This window comes from Cryptomeria japonica, chromosome 3 (assembly GCF_030272615.1).
Source record: "Cryptomeria japonica chromosome 3, Sugi_1.0, whole genome shotgun sequence".
Lineage (NCBI taxonomy): Eukaryota > Viridiplantae > Streptophyta > Pinopsida > Cupressales > Cupressaceae > Cryptomeria > Cryptomeria japonica.
The window spans coordinates 784,229,734-784,247,831 of NC_081407.1; the positions used below are offsets into that span (position 1 = coordinate 784,229,734).

The following is an 18,098-nucleotide window of genomic DNA, read 5'->3' on the forward strand; positions in this document are numbered from 1 at the left end:
GAATTCCTTTCTTGGTAGAGTTTTTTCCTTTGTAACCGAGTCCTGCATCTTTGTTGGGTCTTCTTGTATTTAGTTGCTCATCCAACATCTTTGATGCTTCATAACTCTTCTTCAGTGTTTCTTTGGATTTCTTCTCTGTTTCAAGTTCATCAATCAACCTTGATACTTCAAGTTTCAATGCTTGATTCTCATCATTCTTCTGAATTACTTCATAATGTGCATAACCTAGTTGATCTGTCATATTTTGTTGAATCCCAGTCAACCTTATGATTTCATCATTTTTATCAGATACTAAGACTTCAAGTTGTTGTTTCTCTCTCTCTAGATCTCTTGCTTTATCCTCAGCTATCCTCAATGCATCTAGATTTTCAGTCATCTGTGTAATGAAATGTTCTTGTTCTCTTTTCATTGCTTTTAGTTGATTAGCCAATGCTTTGTTCTTTTCTTTCAACACTCCAATCATTTCTTCAGTCTCTTCAGATATACTATTCTTAGATGATGTCTCAATTTGTTCCACTAACTTTTGAGAATCCTGCAAGTCATCAAATAATCTTCTTCTTACTTTTAGGGATTTTTGCATTTGCCTTTGCATGTCTGCAATCACTTGATTTGCATGATCTAGCGCTTCTTGTAGATATACAAACCTCCAAGATTGTTTATAGCCTTCCATTGATAAGATCTTTCTCTTTAGGTAGTTAAACCCTTTTCCAAGATTCAAGCTCTGATACCAATTGTTAGGCCCAATATGGAGAGCTAATGTACTGAGAGAAGAGGGGTGAATCAGTACTCCAAAACTTTTCTTCAATAATAACTTTACTGTTATGCAAAAACATAATAGTGCAGTAACATAAAATAAAGTTAAAACAAATAGATAACAATCATACATGATTCACTCCATAACACATATTTTGGTTATGCAGAAACTATTGGTTAGAGAGAAACACTGCGGTGGGAATGGCACCCACAACTTCACTATTGCAATAATAAAGAATGCTTGGTTAGAGATACATTTAGCTATTTCTGATAGCTCACCCTGTTAGGAGTAACAAGATCTATTAGATCTACCTTGCTAAAGGATTTTACAACATTTATTCTGAATGCTGCACCTAGTTAGAGGCTTTACAATTTATAGACTTGATTAGAGTCTTTTACCCTATTAAAGGTTTCTCTTTCAACTTCACAATATTACAATAAAATCATTACAAATATCTGCAACTTTACATCTGAAATGTTATAGCAGATTCTATGTGCTTAGAATAAGATTACCTTGCTTATAGCATACCTTGGTAACCCATATAGTAACTCGGTAAACCCTTTTGTTTACTCTGTTCTTCGACTGTTCTTTGAAAACCTTCTTGGTGACCTCTATGTCTCTGTAATAGTCTTCCTTCATGCATACATGCACTTAACTCATCTTGTATAAATAGATCTCTTAAAACGGTGATCTAATTCATTGCTTCAATCTTACAAACAAGATTCCTTGAATGAATAGCTAAACAAAATATTTCATTGGTTAGATTGATCTTGCAATCATACACAATCTTCTGGTGCAATTTCCAATGTAATAACGGTTAGATGTGCCTCGATCTTGTAACACGTTTTCATATGCATGTCTAGGTTCAATGTATCTCGTAACATGTTTCACTCGGTGTATGTCAACTTGGTGTGTCATCTTTACTACTCGGTAGTCTCAAAAAGATACTCGGTAGACAGCTCGGTGTGTACTGCATTTTGTGACTACTTTCTTCTGTAACCGACTAGACTGTGCATACTGACTGCATGATTCGGTAGTGCAAACCGACTAGAATATATAGTATGACTTTGAATATAAAAACTAATTGAAATTTGATAAGTAGTAACACTTCGGCCTAATGATTGAAGTAGAGCCCGAAACATTTGATGATGCTAGCAAAAGTGAGAAGTGGGTAGATGCCATGGATGAAGAATTGAGATAAATTGAGAAGAATCAGCCTTGGGAACTTGTTCCTAGACCAATAGATCAAAATGTCATAGGTACCAAGTGGGTGTACTAGAACAAGATGAATGAAGAAGGTAAGATAGTCTGACATAAAGCAAGGTTAGTTTGAAAAGGGTATGCTTAAGTGGAAGGTATTGATTTTGAAGAAACCTTTGCATCGATTGCTAGGTTAGAGGCAATAAAAATGTTTTTAGCCTTCTCAGCCTACAAGAGATATAAAATGTAACAGATGGATGCAAAATCTACTTTTCTCAATGGTAATCTTGAAGAAGAGGTGTATATGGAACAATCGGAAGGGTACTTGTTGCCTGAGGATGAGATTTTTCTATGCCGGTTGAAGAAATCCCTGTATGGTTTGAAGTAGGCTCCCAGAGCATGGTATTTCTGGTTAGACAAATATTTGAAGGAGAAAGGATTCAGGAAAGGGAATGCAGATACCAACTTGTATATCAAGGTAAATGGAGATAACATGATTATAGGTGCTGTATATGTGGATGATATTATCTTTGGTGGAGACAAGGACATCATGCACAAAGAATTTGCAGATTAGATGAAGACAGAGTTTGAGATGTCCATGCTGGGTGAGTTGTCCTATTTTCTTCATTTGCAGATCTCATGGAAGGAGAAAGGAATTTCCATCTCCCAAACCAAGTATGCAAAAGACATGCTAAAAAAATTTAAAATGGAGGACAACAAACCGGTAGGTACACCCATGGTTACCAATTGTAAGTTGAGCAAACTAGACGAGTCACCGAATGTTGAGAAAATATTGTATAGGTCTATGATCAGTTTTCTATTATATTTAATAGCATCTAGACTGGATATTGTATAATCCGTTTCAATGGTAGCAAGATTCCAAGCTGCTCCTAAAATGGCTCACCTAAATGCAGTCAGAAGAATCTTCAGGTATATGCAAGGAACTATCAACTATGGTCTGTGGTATCCAAAGAAAGGAGATGTATCTTTGCAGGCTTATACTAATGTAGATTGGGAAAGAAGTATTGATGACCGAAAAATTACAAGTGGAGGTGCTTTCTACTTAGGAGACTAATTAGTATCATGGCACAATAAGAAGCAAGATTCAATGTCATTGTCTATTTTTGAGGCAGAGTATATAACAGGTGCTCCATGTTGTTGACAAGTCTTATGGATGAAGCAAACACTGAAAGACATATAGGTGGAGATACCGGAACCTATTCCAATCTAGTGTGATAACTCAAGTGCAATCAACATCTCCAAGAATCCAGTAATGCACTCAAGAACAAAACACATTGCAATCAAGTATCACTTCTTGAGGGAGAAGGTAGCATACAAGGAGGTCATAGTTGAATATGTTCCAATTGATGAGCAGATTGTTGACATATTTACCAAGCCACTTCCTTTGGGCCCATTTGAGTATTTGAGACAGAAGATGGGAGTTGTCCCATCATCTGGCAGCACTTAAATGCATATGAGATTGCATGATTCAGGGGGAGTCAACCATTGCTACTATCTTATGATTCTTGAATCATGAAGCTTGGACACAGGGGGAGAGTGTGTTTGAACCAGATGCAGTCAAGGGAGAGATTATTGGTTTCAAAGTAAGGTTCCCTTTGCCATTGCTATCAAAGGGAGAGAGAAACTAGAAAAGAAAAGAAAAATGTTGACATCAATGCCAAAGCACGATATTGTTGGCATTGAGTTGTCATTGTTGTCAACCGGTATTGCAGGCACGCTACCAGTAGAGGTATGTCATTCAGTATAAAGAAGAATGAACCGGTATGGTGAAAGACAAATAAGGTATTGAAAAGATTAACATGAAGGCTATTGAGACTATAAGTGAATTAACCGGTATCAGGTGAGATGCATGTGCGTATTAGCATTTTGAGTGATTACTGGCAGAACATAAACTAGTCTGGAGGTTGGCTGCATGTTTATGATGAAGAGGTAGAATGTTAAAGTGATCACAAGCAAGCGGAGGTGAAAATGTGCTACCGATGTAGTGTGCACTACTGGTTAGTAAGAGGATAAGGTCTCACTAGTAAAGGCTTGTGAAGGTATGAGTGTGTTAGATTTTCAAGTGTAAGTCCACCTTGTGTCAGTAAGCTGAGTGTATGACCATTGTGATGCCATGAGGAGATGAGGTAGCAAGCATGCAGAGGTCAGTGAAGTTTCCATCGACATGGTTGTTGAAACAACCACAAATCACGAGATGATAACTGACCGATGTGGCTCGAGGAAGAAAGACTGTCAGAGAAATATTAGGGAGTAGTTGGCACCTAGATCGAAGCAAAGAAATCAGATTGCAAAATGACCTCGAGAAGGAAACAACTGGACTGTAAATGAGTCGACAGATTTCAAGGCAAAAAATCATGGATGAGATTGCTATCTTTAGCAAATATGCATTGGATAATGGAAAATGTGTACAAATGCATTCCTTGAGTATAGGTGATCAATCCAAGGCAGATTAGATCAGATCTCATGCAGATTTTGTCGGGTGACGAAAACCCTAACCGCCCTAAGTTTGAATTGATTCTTGACGAGAAAGCTCAAGTTTAAATATGATGACTTGAGACTATGATTGTTGCTGCTGTAGAGTGAAGAGAAGTGTGAAATTGTTATGTGAAAGTGTGTATGAGTGAAGATTAAATCGATAAGGAGAAGCAGAGTAAACCAGTGTAAGGAACAACCAGTGCAGTGTGCATTGAACACAGAGGAGACAAAACGGCATAAGTTGTGCCTGATTAAGAGTGATCAAGTGTGAGTTGAAAGAGGGAAGACATTTTGCGAGGGGTTTTAGAAAAGTTATTGACAAAGTCAAGTTGCAGAGTGGGTGGAGAGAATATAGACCGGTAAGGTTGAAACCGACAAAGGATAATATTGTAAGGTTGCAAAACTTCATTTGCAAAAGTGATTTCATTTGTATAATTGAGTTTATATTGTTTTCACTAAGTTGAAGCTTAGTGCAAGGGTTGTAGATCCTTTAGGTTATAGCCTATAAATTGTACAAAGGTTGGTGCTCCTTTGAGTTGGTGCTCATACATCAGGGGTTGGTGCCCCAAATATTGTAATGAAAGATTTATTGTGAGGCTGGATTGGAGCAGAAGATCTCTAGCAGCTATTCTCACTGAGGTTTTTCGGACATTGGGTTTTCCTTGTATATATCTGGTGTTGTGTGATGCATTCTTATGTATGTGTTTTGTTAATTATTTAGCAAGCCCATTCACACACCTTGTTTGCACTGTTTGAGCTACCAGTTAGCACTCAGTTTGTTTTATATATTATCAGTATCTCCTTGTTGAATAAAAGAGTTTAAATCACTGATTCACCCCCCTCTGAGTGATCCGTTGTGTCCAACAGTTATGGTTGCATGGTTAATTTATTTATGTTTCTACATCTTGGTTTATTTCTTATGTATATGGTGGTTCAAGAATCTGCCTAATAAGTTTGCAAATTATAAGACACTAGTTTACCCGCCCCCTGCCCCCACCCTCAATGTTTATTGATTCCAACAATTTGTATCAGAGCCTAGTTCCTCCAGGGAAGCCAAAAAACTTGACGAAGATCCAGAAGATTGAATCAATGGACTCCAATTTGCAGAGATAGCTTAGTGTAGCACTTGAAGATCTTAATGCAACAAGAAAAGAAGTAAGCTCCCTAAAAAGAAATTTGAATGCAGCTAAGGACTTCGTTGAGACACTGAAAGATCATGTGATAACTTCTAGAAAAAAGAGAAAGGAGCTGATGGATGAACTGAAGGAGAAAGAATAGAAAAGCATAGACAATCAAGCCCTACAAGACAAGACAGATGAATGTGAGAAATTGGATAGGGAAAATGTAGTTCTAAAGAATGAGATGTAATCTATTGTATTGAAGTTGACAAAGGAGATTGAAGACTAGAAGAAGAATGAAGAAACCTTAACTCAATCACTGAAGGACAGATCTGATGAATGTTGCAGATTGACATATGATAATGATCAGTTCAATCTTGAATTGGTGCAACAAAGAATGATGGACAAGAACTTGAAAGACATATCATAATTCTGTGAGATGAATTGTCTACTGCTAATGAGTACAAATAAAAATTCAAAGCTAGTTCAACCCGGTTGGATGAGATGCTGGAGAGTTAGAGACATGGGAAATATATGTGAGGACATGGATTTGAGAAAGGAGAATCCTTTATTTCTGGTCAAAGCAATCATTGGTAAAAGATCAAGAAATCTCTAGTAAGGCTGCCTAATGCTTATAAGTTCAATGGTAAATATTTTATTTGCAATAAAGTTGGTCATATGGAAAGTTAGTGCAGAAATAGGGTAATGAATAATGCTCCTACCTTTACCAGTCAATGTTTCAAATGAAACAACTTTGGTCATAAGTCAAATATGTGCAAAATGATGAACAATTTTCAAAATAAGAGATGGTATGCTTGTGGAATGTTTGGACATATCTCTAATCAATGCAGGATGAGACCAAATCAGATGAATTTTAGACCTATGCAAATAAATGTTGTCTGCCATGCATGCAACAAACCTGGTCATATTGCAAGATATTGCAGAAGCATGAATGCTTTGGTAGACAAGAAAAAATTAGATGAAAAGGGTAAAGCAAAGGTAGATGAGATCGAAGATCAACATAAGAAGATGTGGGTGAAGAAAGAAGATCCTAGTATAGTAAATAGCTCCACACTTGATTTCAGTGCTAGAAACTCATCTAGTATCTAAGGCATTCTAGCCTTAGGGGGCAAATAATCATGCAGATCCATAGAACCCCCTTGCGGAGATCTAGAAGGTTGAAGAAGATCTAGATTAGATGTCCAGATGTTATCCGAAAAAATTCATGGAGATTTGAGATTCTCGTGAGTGAATTGATGCAGAACAAGGTATCTGAAAGCTTTTAGGGTTATGCATTTATTGCAACTAAAGGATAGGTTTTCTATAGATAAAATACATCTTTCTATTCATTTCTCACATTGTGAACGAAGAGAGAGTGCAGAGTAGCGAAGAAAAAGTGATTTTGAAGCAAAATCGAAGCTTGTAGCAATTCGATAGAGATTCTTGGGATCTAGTTAAAATTGGAAAGGTCTTTACCCGCATTCAAAGCTATACGTTCATACCCTAATTTTCATAATGGCATCATCTTCTAGTATTTTGACTCCTCTAGTTATTGAAATCACTGAAAGGGAAAGGCCCGTATTGAAGAAACATCCATTTAAGTCAATTGAAGATGATCTGAATGGTATGTTTTCTTATGTACCATACAGAGTGTTTCACAATGGAGAGATTAGGGAATACATACATTGTAACATCAAGGAACTAGGTAATTCAGCCATGTTATCTCTATATGCTAAGCACATGGTAGATAATTTTAGGAATTTGAAATCAAATTTCAAGAATTTGGAAGAAAAGGGTTTCATTCAATTCATACACTTCCCGGTATTTAACAAACCCAAATGGGTGAGGTATTTTCTACATTGAATCTATGATTAATTTCTATGGCTAGACAAACCCTACAAAATCCCAAGCAAGATATTTAAGCAGTAACCTGTCTAAATGCTCTTGGTGAAGTCCCTGCACTCTGGAATGTGAAGAACACAACTATAATGGAGGTAACCGGTTCAAAACATGACAACAAATCAATGACAGTAAGTGATAAAGTGGAATTTGATGTAAGATTTTATTCGATGGTTACTAGTTACAAGGGTTATCAATCAAGCAAACAAAATTCAGTATCTGGTATTGCACTTTATGTAGCCTATCAGATTCTTAAAGAAAACAAGAAATATGATCTGTGCACAGTTCTTCTAAATGAATTGATAAGAAATATTAAGAAGATCAAACAGGACAAGAAGAATCTATTTAAATATGGTTCTTTCATCATTTGTTTGGCACTATATTTTTTAAATGAGATCCCAAAATTGGAAAGGTTCAATGGGAATATGAAAAACCAGCGACAACTCAAATCAAAGAAGATTTTTCAAGGTGTGGGTGATGAAGTTCCTAAAAAATTTACTTGATGGGGTTACTTTAAGACTTTTCAGGAGTTGATGCGGGGAAGAAAAAGAATTCCAAAGGTTATAGTTTCCTTTTAGGAGTTGATGCACGGTAGAGAAAGACTTCCAAAGGCTATAGTTGAAAAGTATGAAAACACAATTTGTTTCATGGTGGACAAGGACCAATGCCATATTGAAGCAGTTGAGCCTAGGACTTTTTTGGATTCTGCCTATGGGATATGAGGTGGATGAAATCACTCTTGGTACATATTCACAACACCTCCTCAGTAAGCCGGTAGATAAAAATGAGAAAAAATATGGTAATTTTAAATTAAAGGACTTGAGCCCGCACAAGCGATTTACTCATGAGTCTCAAAGGAAGAGAAAGGTTAGACAGGAGGTTGAACATCTTGCATAGCAGATGGGCATAACTAGAGAAGTAATGCAAAGGGATAGAGAGAAGAACATATTGGAGGAAGACATGGTGAAGCAAAAGGCTAAGCCGATTCCCCCTCCTTCGAAGCAGGCCAAGGCTAAGTAGAGTAAGTTTGTACCCTTCTCCGGTATGCAGAAGCTAGTCCATCCACCAAAGCCACAATCATCCTCTACCGATGGAGTTAAAAAGAAGAAGAAGGAGAGGTCGGTGAGAAAGTATGTTGTTGTGGAAGAATAAAAAGAATCTGATGAAGAGGTAAGAGAAGTGAAGAGGACAGCCACTTATGCTCGAATGGTGGGGAAGCCCCCATCAAGTGAAGCTCCACCTACAAAGAAAGCCAAGACACAAGGCAAGCCAACCAAAAGAACAAGGGCAAGCAAGAAGTAGAAATCTGAACTAGATGAAGCTTTAAAATCCGATAAGCTTGATGAAACCTACACTTGTGTGCCTCCTTTGACACTAAGTGTATTGATTAATTAGATAGTCAAGGAAGAAAATTTGAAGAAAAATTCAGAATATTACAATAATTGTGATGAGAATGAGCATAGATCAATTGAAGAAGCTATAATAAAATATTTGAAATACATATATTAGTGTTTTGTTAGAGATATTATTTATTATTCCGAAGGAATTATATGATATTTTGGATGCCCAGAGACATGTAGCGAGTCTTGAAGATTAGAGATTGAAACAATACACATTAGTTAATCTGTGTTCCATTATTTCAAAAAATGAGATTCAACAAATTTGTAAACTTGTAAAAGAAAAGTTTAGGAGTAAACATAGGGTGAATAAGATAATGTTTGGTAAATCTGTTGAAATTTCTAAGGAAACTGAGAGCATCTTGAAGAAGTTTTTGAAGGAGAATCATTATCAGATCAATCTGGAGAAGGATGATTATCTACCAAAAGTGCAATCACAAAAGGATACATTTGTTCCTAATATTCAAATACAATTAGAAGTTCCCAGTGATCAGTGGAATCGGTCATTTGAGCAGATTGATTCGATAGAGCAGGAAGTTGCAGATGATACTACTTATAACCTCTTACTTGATGACTTCAGTGATGATGTACTAGACCCTTTGGTGATTGAGGTTGAAATTAAGAAGACAATTAAGGAGATAGGAAAAGTTGCAGATGAATAGGAAGAAGGAAATATTGAGAAGGATACAGAGGTGAGCACATATGCAGAGGTAGTGAAAGAGAAAGGAGAAGAGAAAATTGATGAGGCTACGGTGACCATGGCAAGAGCCACTAATAAAGGAAAGTAGATTACTACTGATGAAGATGACTTTCCACATGGACCAATTGATTTAAGTACTATATCTCCTATTCAAGCATTAAAATTATCCACCCTTTCCCAAATCAAAGCAAGTGAGGACTTAATTAAGTCCAAATCTGAAGAAAAAGAGGTTATATCTCTGGCAACTAAAGTGCTGGAGAAAATTTTTCCTAACCTTAAGTAGGATTCTAGTGACACACCCTCCGATAAGCTTAAGGGTATGTTACATAAAGTTGAATCAGATTTTGAGTCATTAGAGAAAGCGGCAGATGAGGTAGTTCAGAAAAGATTTAATGACATGAGATTGAAAACAACTTTGAAAGGGGTTGAAGGCGATAGAGTCAGTTTGAAGACTACTGTAAAGATTGTTGAGGATGCCTTAGTTGAAAGTGGTCATATATTTAAGTCATGTCTCCTTTTGCCTGCATTTACAATAGACATTGACAAGAAAATAAGGAATCATGAAGGGCAGTTGGCCAGCAATGCACAATCTTTCGCCCCTCATTCAGATTTTCCCAACAATGTTAAGCTTAGATAATAGATCTGACTGATAATATAAAGAACTTGTATAAAGAAAAAGAGCAGATTATAAACAGAGTAGGAGAAATGAGGAGTCTAATCACTCCTCGGTTGGACACTTTGCTTGGAGCTCAGTAGGATGCAGCAACTGCTTTGGGAAAAGATGTACCATTAGATCTTAAGGGTGTAGAAGTACATGCATACATGTTTAGCACCTTAATTATTATTTGGGATTGTTTCTTGAAAGGATGGAATGAGTATTTGATTTCTTTGAAGGTAACTTATGCAGACATTTTCAAGTTTCTGTAGATCATTGTGTACATTCTTTTGTATATAAGTTTTGGTGGATTCCTACCTTTTTCATTGATGTCAAAGGGGAAGAGAGTAGTGAAAAATGGTGCTCATTCTTAGGGGGAGCTAGTTGAGTGTACAAATTTTTTGATTGATTACGGTTTTGGAATTTTGGAGTATTTGCCATTTTTCACAATGTTGCCATCAATGCCAAAGGGGGAGATTGTTGGCAAGAGACACTGTTCTGGTGATGTTATATGCATGGAGATTACTTAAGGGTTGTCATTGATATAAATTAAGCCTAGTAATCCTATCCAATGCCTGTAGATTTGATCTATCGAAAGTTGTATTGACTTTAGGCATAAGTCCGACAAAATGTGAGCATAGTATTGCAGATTCATTGAGAATAATTCATTCCAGGTTGTATAGTTTTGGTAAAGATGATTGGAATAGTTGAATAGATGTTTGAGGCAACTTACTTCGCATTTTTAGCCTTCGGTGTTGATTTAAGTGCATCATTCTTGGTCCATTATCCACTGATTCCAGAAGAATGGAGCTATTGTGTGGACAAGTTGGGTAATGTGTGTTGTAGAATTGTAGGGACGATTTTGGTGATTATTAATGAGTTCGAGGATATTTTGGCGATGTGTATGAAGCTTGTGATCATATGTTTTAGGTCCAATATATGGATTTATGATGGATTGAGTCGACATGAGACTACATGTTTCATATTTTGTAGTATTGTAAAGCCGACTTATTGGAGATCTATTTTGGTGGTGTGGATATATAGATAAACTTGGATGATCATTTTGAGAGATTATATGCATGCAAATTGTTTTGGGAGAAATTGAACACGATTTCCCATGCGCATCTTAACTTTTTGTGATCTGGTATTTGGCAGCAGAGCAGTGGCAGCAGATCATTTTAAGCTTAACCTGAATTGATTCCTAGCATATTTCAATGTTGCATTCTAGTTCAAGATACTGTATTTACCTTTATATCTCATTTGTAGGACAGTGAGTCCTCTGAGATTGCAACCTTATTTTGTAATTGAGCAATGAGCTCTAGTTAGTGTGCCTAAATGTAAGTGCATTCTCCTTTTATAATATTGTTCTACTACAGGCCATAGTATAATAATATTGTGGGTTCAAATCCCATCATTTTTTTTCCCTTTCCGGGTTTACACATAAAAATCTTGGTGTTATTGTTGCATGGATCATTGCTTTATGTTTCTACATCTTTCTTTCTTTCTTGTGTATCTGGTGGTTTAAGAATCTTATTAATAAGTTTTCAAATTATAAAACACTGATTCAGCCCCCCTCTCAGTGTTCATTGATTCCAACAATTGTGTGCCCACATGCCTCAAGAAATACCTTCCTTATGTATCTTTTTCTCCTATGGTTGTTTTGGGCCAAGAAGAGATCTTTAATATCTCCTTTTTAGAATAAAGGCTTAATTTACAGATTTTTATAATTATGGACAATACTTCAAAATTTACATAAGTGGATTTTGACTCACTAGATCCCTGTTTCTAAGGGTAAGATAGAGATCTCCACTTGTGCTCATGGGTTCTTTGTTGTTTTCATGCCTCTCCTAAGGATTGAGATGTTATCCTTGTTTTGAGGGATTGAAAATGGGATCTCCATGCCCTCTCTCTTTTTCTTTGGATATAGTCAAATTGTTTATAGGAGTCTATGAATTTTTATCCTCCACTAAATCTTTGGTATGAATCTACTTATGAGGTTATTGGAAATATTCTAAGAAATTTCTTAAGGATATTCCTAGATATTATTAATTTCTCCCATACTTCCTTTGTTTGTATCCTTGTTGATATTCATCTCTTAAGAGCCTTACGTTGTGAAATCATTTTCAGGTTACTAAGCACCCTTGGACGCAGATGACCAATTATGAAGCTATTTCTTTTCATTGCAAATACTATTTTTCTATTGGGAATTTTTCCTCTACATATCCTCATAGTTCTCATTTCAATTCTTCCCCATCTTCGAGGAAGAATTCTCTATCGAACATATTATGGTATTTTCTAATGACTCAAATTTTCAAATGATTTTGTTGATTTAAAACCTTCTTCAAATACTACATTAGCTAGTTTAGACACCCTATATGTTGTTTCCTCTTCTAGTAGCCTATTTTTTCCGCATGGCTTGTGTGTATCTCTTCTTCCCTATATTGTTCCGAATTGTTTGTCCCTAGTGCAAGAGATTTCACCCTATTTTCTTGGTTCTTGTTTGGGTGGAGCCTCATTTTTTAGGTTTTATGGTCTTTTATCCTTGATCCTAAAATGTTATATTCGTGATATTTATTCTTCTTAGACTATTGCTCAACACATGAATAAAATTACTTCTTGAAAGGTATCTCCTTCTTAGGTTATCCTATCAAGAGTGAAGTTGGTTCTCAACACTAATTTCATTTGATTTTCTATGTTTGTCTTTTTTTCTCTAGGGTTTTCCTCTTGGTATGGTTGCTTTTGGTTTTTCATTCACTTAAAGACTATGTTCTCACTTGTTTCTTCATATTATTATTTTAATTCCTCCATTTGTTTTGCTATATTTTTTATTATACCTTTGGTAACCTCTCTATTTTATTCCAAGGTTTGGACCCTATAAAAAACCCATGTTATCTTAATCAAAAACAAATATTTATTAATTTTAATTTTTTTATATACTATTATTAAAATAAAATGTTATTTATTTAATCTAATATATTTATCTAAATATGATATAAAATTACAACAAAATAAAGTGTAATTTTCATGATATGCCACTTAACAAAGAATTCTTAATTATAGAATACCACTAAGAGATTTAGAAATTAAAATCAATAAATCCCATGGATATAACATAATATTTATGTGGAGAAACCTTTGTGAGGAAAACATGGACACAAAGATCAAACATTAAGCTTGTATTGTCTTAAGAAAAAATATTTTAATGCAACACACTTCCTTCACTACATCTTTATGTCCATTCTAACAATTCTTATGTACTTGTGAATACTTAATGAAAAAAATTCAAGAAAATATATTTTATGACCATCACAAGGTTTTAATACACAAAGATATTCGAGGAAGCATACAATCTAGAGGACTTCAAAACTCTCTTGCGAAAATCCAAATACCCCACACCTTATAGTTCCCCTAGAGTAAGAAAATTCACTCAATTTAGCATCATGGAGTATATTATTTCCCTTCTTTCCAAGAAACCAACTTGAGGAAGGTTAGAGTCACCTACACGGAACACCAAGAAACATCACACACTCCTTTTTCAACTTCCTAATTTGAGGAGTTGTTTAACTTTTTTACAAGTAATTATTTATTATTATTGATAGATTCTTCCATCTCTTTTGAATGCATTGATAGGTGGAATTATACTACAACAAATAATTTTCTACTAACACTCTAAGTGCTCGGAGACACCATGATAAAGATGTTGGAACAAATTAAATAGCACAAGATTTACAAGAATGATGACACCTTAATCTTAACAAATAGAAGATGAGGCTTATGTTTTCCTAATTTTTAGGCTCAAAATGAAAAAATAGACTTATAACACAAAATATAATAAATAACCTTTTTTTAAAATTATAAAGTAATAAAACTTAATTGTAAAAAAAAATTAATCATTTTAATTTACAATTTTTTTACTAGTAAAAATAGAATAAATATTTATATATTTTCAAATACATGAATTATAATTTATTAATTTAAATATCTTTTCATCAAACTTTTAACTTTATATAAAATTCTAAACAAACAAAATAATATATTTTTGAATAAGTTAAAACTTTTAGTTTGAATTAAAAGAAAATTTGCAATTTAGACACTTTCGTCTATCAATTAGGAATAGTAAGGTCAATTAGCTGTTGTTTTTGTTAGGAATTGAATCCCCTGGTTTACTTCCTTAGCTAAGAAATCCAATCCTCCAACTTCACCAACAGAACAAAGATCAACTGACCTTAATTTAATTTTGAGTAACCTCAAAATTATTACAAATATTTAAATATTTAACTTATTAGTAAATACATAGCTGTTTCTTAGAACAGAATATAGAACTCATCTAACAGTCACGGTTGAGTGCACCTGATTATTGTATTTTTTATTGCATGAAAATGACATCTCTCTCAACTTAATCTGATAAATTTATTCTTCCCATAGCAAGCTACATGACATCAAGGGATCCGCCTTGTCATTAAGGCCATCTTCCCTTGGTTGTGATGTAGAATCGACTGGATATTCAACAAATTGAGAATCGATTGATTCAGTGCCAAGAAACAATACAAGATTATCATACTCTGACTGCAAATGCTTTAATTCTGTTTCTTTTACCGCCAATTGGGATTCCAGATCAGCAATTCGCTTCTGCAGTTGATGAACATCTTTTGCACAGCCATGCACAGGGTCCTTCACCCTTGCACTCGCCTCATACACAATGCTATTTACTGCATCTTCTCTTTGTTCAACCTCTAATCCCTGAACCAACACCACACCAAAACCATGAGTTTCAAAACTACCATTATTTGCAAAGTTACTTAGGGCACAACTAAAACTTACTTGAAGCAGTTTAACGATATGGCCGGTTCCAAAAACTCTCTGAACGATTGCAAATTTGTCTGGATCATTTGGAGGAAAATAGGGAGCCATGATACATTCTTGAGAACATTTCTTGCGTTGCACTCTGCACGCAGCACAGGAGACAATCTTTCTTTTTCCCATACGAAGAAAAACAATGTTCTCAATGTGTAATGACACTACAATCACGGGTGTGAACAATACTATATATTTCAAACAGCGAGAGCATTGGTCAATAATATACGCTTCTTTTGTAAGAAATAAGGAAGTTACAGGGAATGTATGTACATGATTGTGACGACCGCAGCCGACCTGGCTAAGACGTCATATGTCGGTGCCATTATTTCTGCATGGAAATAAGCTGGAAGGTCGATGAGTTTGATTATTGTGTTATGAATAATGAGCAATGGTGAATTGAATTTGGCAACCATTATAACACTTATCTTAGTCGGTTTTGATTTTGCAATCAGATTGTACAAAAGTGCAGCCCAACGTGGGTTTGCTAATTTTCGGTCAATCGAAATGGACGGAGGACGGAAAAACTGCGGGTCTTCTATTGACACAAGTGTCGGCAATTAAGCTTTATATCTTCCCTGCAAGCTATTTATAGCAACTCTTATGGTGATATATATCTATATATATATATTTTTGTATTAAACTATTTTTGAAAGATTTTAATTTTATAATATTTTTTTACTGTAGTGAATATATAATAAATAATTAATAAATAAATAATCTTATTGTTTGAGTTTGATATTAGTAAATTATCTATCTATTTATTTTCTTTATTACATTTGGTAAGTATCAATTATAGATTATAATACTTTTATTTTTATTGGCTCTAATTGTTTTATTAATGATATATAATTTTATGTTTACATATAATAGATTAAATGATTTCATTTTATATTATAAAAAGGTTCATTGTAAGAACTAAAATACAACAAATTGTAATTGTGTATAGAAATATATAGTGCAAACTATGTTGGATATTGTTGAACATTGCTACTTGTAGGATATGTTGTTTTCATTAATATTAACACATTTCTGTGATTTGCTCTGGTGTTTGCTGATCGGGAAGATCTTATGATCCGGTTTTGCAGTTTTGTTTTGCTTATCACTATTTTGCATAGTTCAGTATTTCCTCCGGTAAATTCCGGTGTGATCAAATCTTTAGCAGAGATTTTGGGATATTGTTTGGGATGGTCTTGTGTATCTTCATCTTAGATGGATCGTGATTTGGTGCTCCGCAAGTTAATTTTCTTCATGACAATTGCTAACTAGTTGTATTCTTGAGTTTCAGTTGTTGATTGATGAAGATTTGATAAGTAGTGTTGGTGCAGTTGTTCCTGATGACTCTAATGTGCTTTCTAGTGTTTCTTAGTCATGTCCTATTTGTTTTGGTGATCCGCATTGATCATTGTGCATATTTTTTATGGTTTTTATGAATTAGTGATTATTTTCGTGTTATGCGGTATTTTTTATGGTGTAGCATGTTGTGGTTGATCTTGGCATGATTTTTTGATGGAGTTGTGCATTTGGGAATTTGATTTAGGTCCATGTTGTGCTATGTATATTGTTGTATTGGTCCGGTGGTTGATCTTTGTATCGTATGATGTAACTTTGTAATTGAGGGTTGAGGGTTTAGTCGACCTTGCTATCAAGGTTGATGAATTGTATATATAGGTGATATATTCATGTAATTTAGGTGTTGATGGTGTGTCCGCATTATCAGAGACCGGTGTATGAGCAAATGAGTGATTTATCCTTCCATATTGTGATTGTGTGGAGATTGGTGTTGCAAAGTAAACAGTTGTGCTTAACCGGAACTGTAATTAGACATTTGGAGATGTTATTCTTTCAGTTCATTTCTTTCAGATTGTAGTCTGAATCTTGTTGTAAGTCAGTGATACTTCCCTAAGGGTTGTAGCCTTTCAAGCCATTATCTTTTGAGTAGTGAGTTGTAGGTAGTGTGCTTGAATGCATGTGCATTCCCCATTGTAATATTTAACATACTACTACAGAGTACCATCTTACTGTGGGTAGGTTTCCACCGTGGTTTTTCCCTTAACCGTGTTTTCTACATCAAAATCTTGGTGTTGTGTGTTGTTCTTTCAACTTGCTTATCTGTCCTATAACTGCAGTTTATCAAATCTATGTTTTGTGATTAGAGTTACTAATCTGGTGAAGACTGATTCAACCCCCCTCTCAGTCTTCCTTCTCTTTGCTGCTAACAATTAGTATCAGAGCTAGATCCTCCGGAAGAAGCTTAACCGCTTGAGGAGATCCAGGATGGCAGCTCAAGTGTTATCTTTAAGAAGGACAGTCTAAGGTTTGATGGAAGTAACTATGCTATATTGAAGAACCAGATGGAATTACACTTGAAATATCTTGGAGAAGTTTACTGGAAGATTACAAAGAATGTTTATTCTATTTCTCTGAATGGACCAACTATTCCTGAAGAGATCAAGGAAGTCAAACATAATATTAGAGAAAAGGAAGCATTGCTTAGTTGCTAAGTTGGAGAGTTTGAAAGGAAAGTATGAGATGTTGAAGATGGGAGATGGTGAGAACATACACTCTTTCATGGCTAAGGTGAATGACCTTGTCCTAGGTATCAGATGTGTCAATGGAACCATTGAAGAAGATGAAATTGTTGTCAAGGTGTTGAGATCCTTGCCTCCTGCTTATAAACATAAGGTTGTTTCTATTGATGAAATCTGGAGTGTGACTACAGTGACAAGAGATATGTTGGTTGGAAAGATTGCTACATTTGAGCTAAGTGAATTTGGAGAATCACATGAAAAGTCTAAGACAACATTTAGAGCATCAGCTCATCTTTATTTGGAAAGTAGAAATATTATCCTAATGAATGTAGAATATCTAGATATGAAAGAGAGAGAGATGGAAGAGAAAGAAAAATAGTTGGATGAGCTTGAAGCATTGATTGCCCAGAGATTGCCTAAAGGAGTCGGTAAGTATGATGGAAATTTTCCTTTGAAATGTTTCTCTTGCAATAAGATAGGACATTTTTCTTCTA

General features: G+C 35.1%; 1 protein-coding gene across 1 annotated transcript; it reads right to left on the reverse strand.

Annotated features, from left to right (window-relative positions):
- Positions 1-14,629: 14,629 nt before the first annotated feature.
- LOC131069565 (LOB domain-containing protein 1-like) lies at positions 14,630-15,130 on the reverse strand. Its single transcript, XM_058005066.2, has 2 exons — positions 15,041-15,130; positions 14,630-14,959 (listed from the first exon to the last, which is right to left on the reverse strand). Exons 1-2 carry the CDS (start codon positions 15,128-15,130, stop codon positions 14,630-14,632), a joined length of 420 nt encoding a protein of 139 aa, XP_057861049.2.
- Positions 15,131-18,098: the final 2,968 nt, after the last annotated feature.

Excerpts from the sequence above, each read along its gene's own strand:
- LOC131069565 (XM_058005066.2), bottom strand. The coding sequence starts at position 15,130 with ATGGCTCCCTATTTTCCTCCAAATGATCCAGACAAATTTGCAATCGTT. Across the intron at positions 14,960-15,040 it reads ATATCGTTAAACTGCTTCAA|GGATTAGAGGTTGAACAAAG; the intron begins GTAAGTTTTAGT and ends GTGTTGGTTCAG.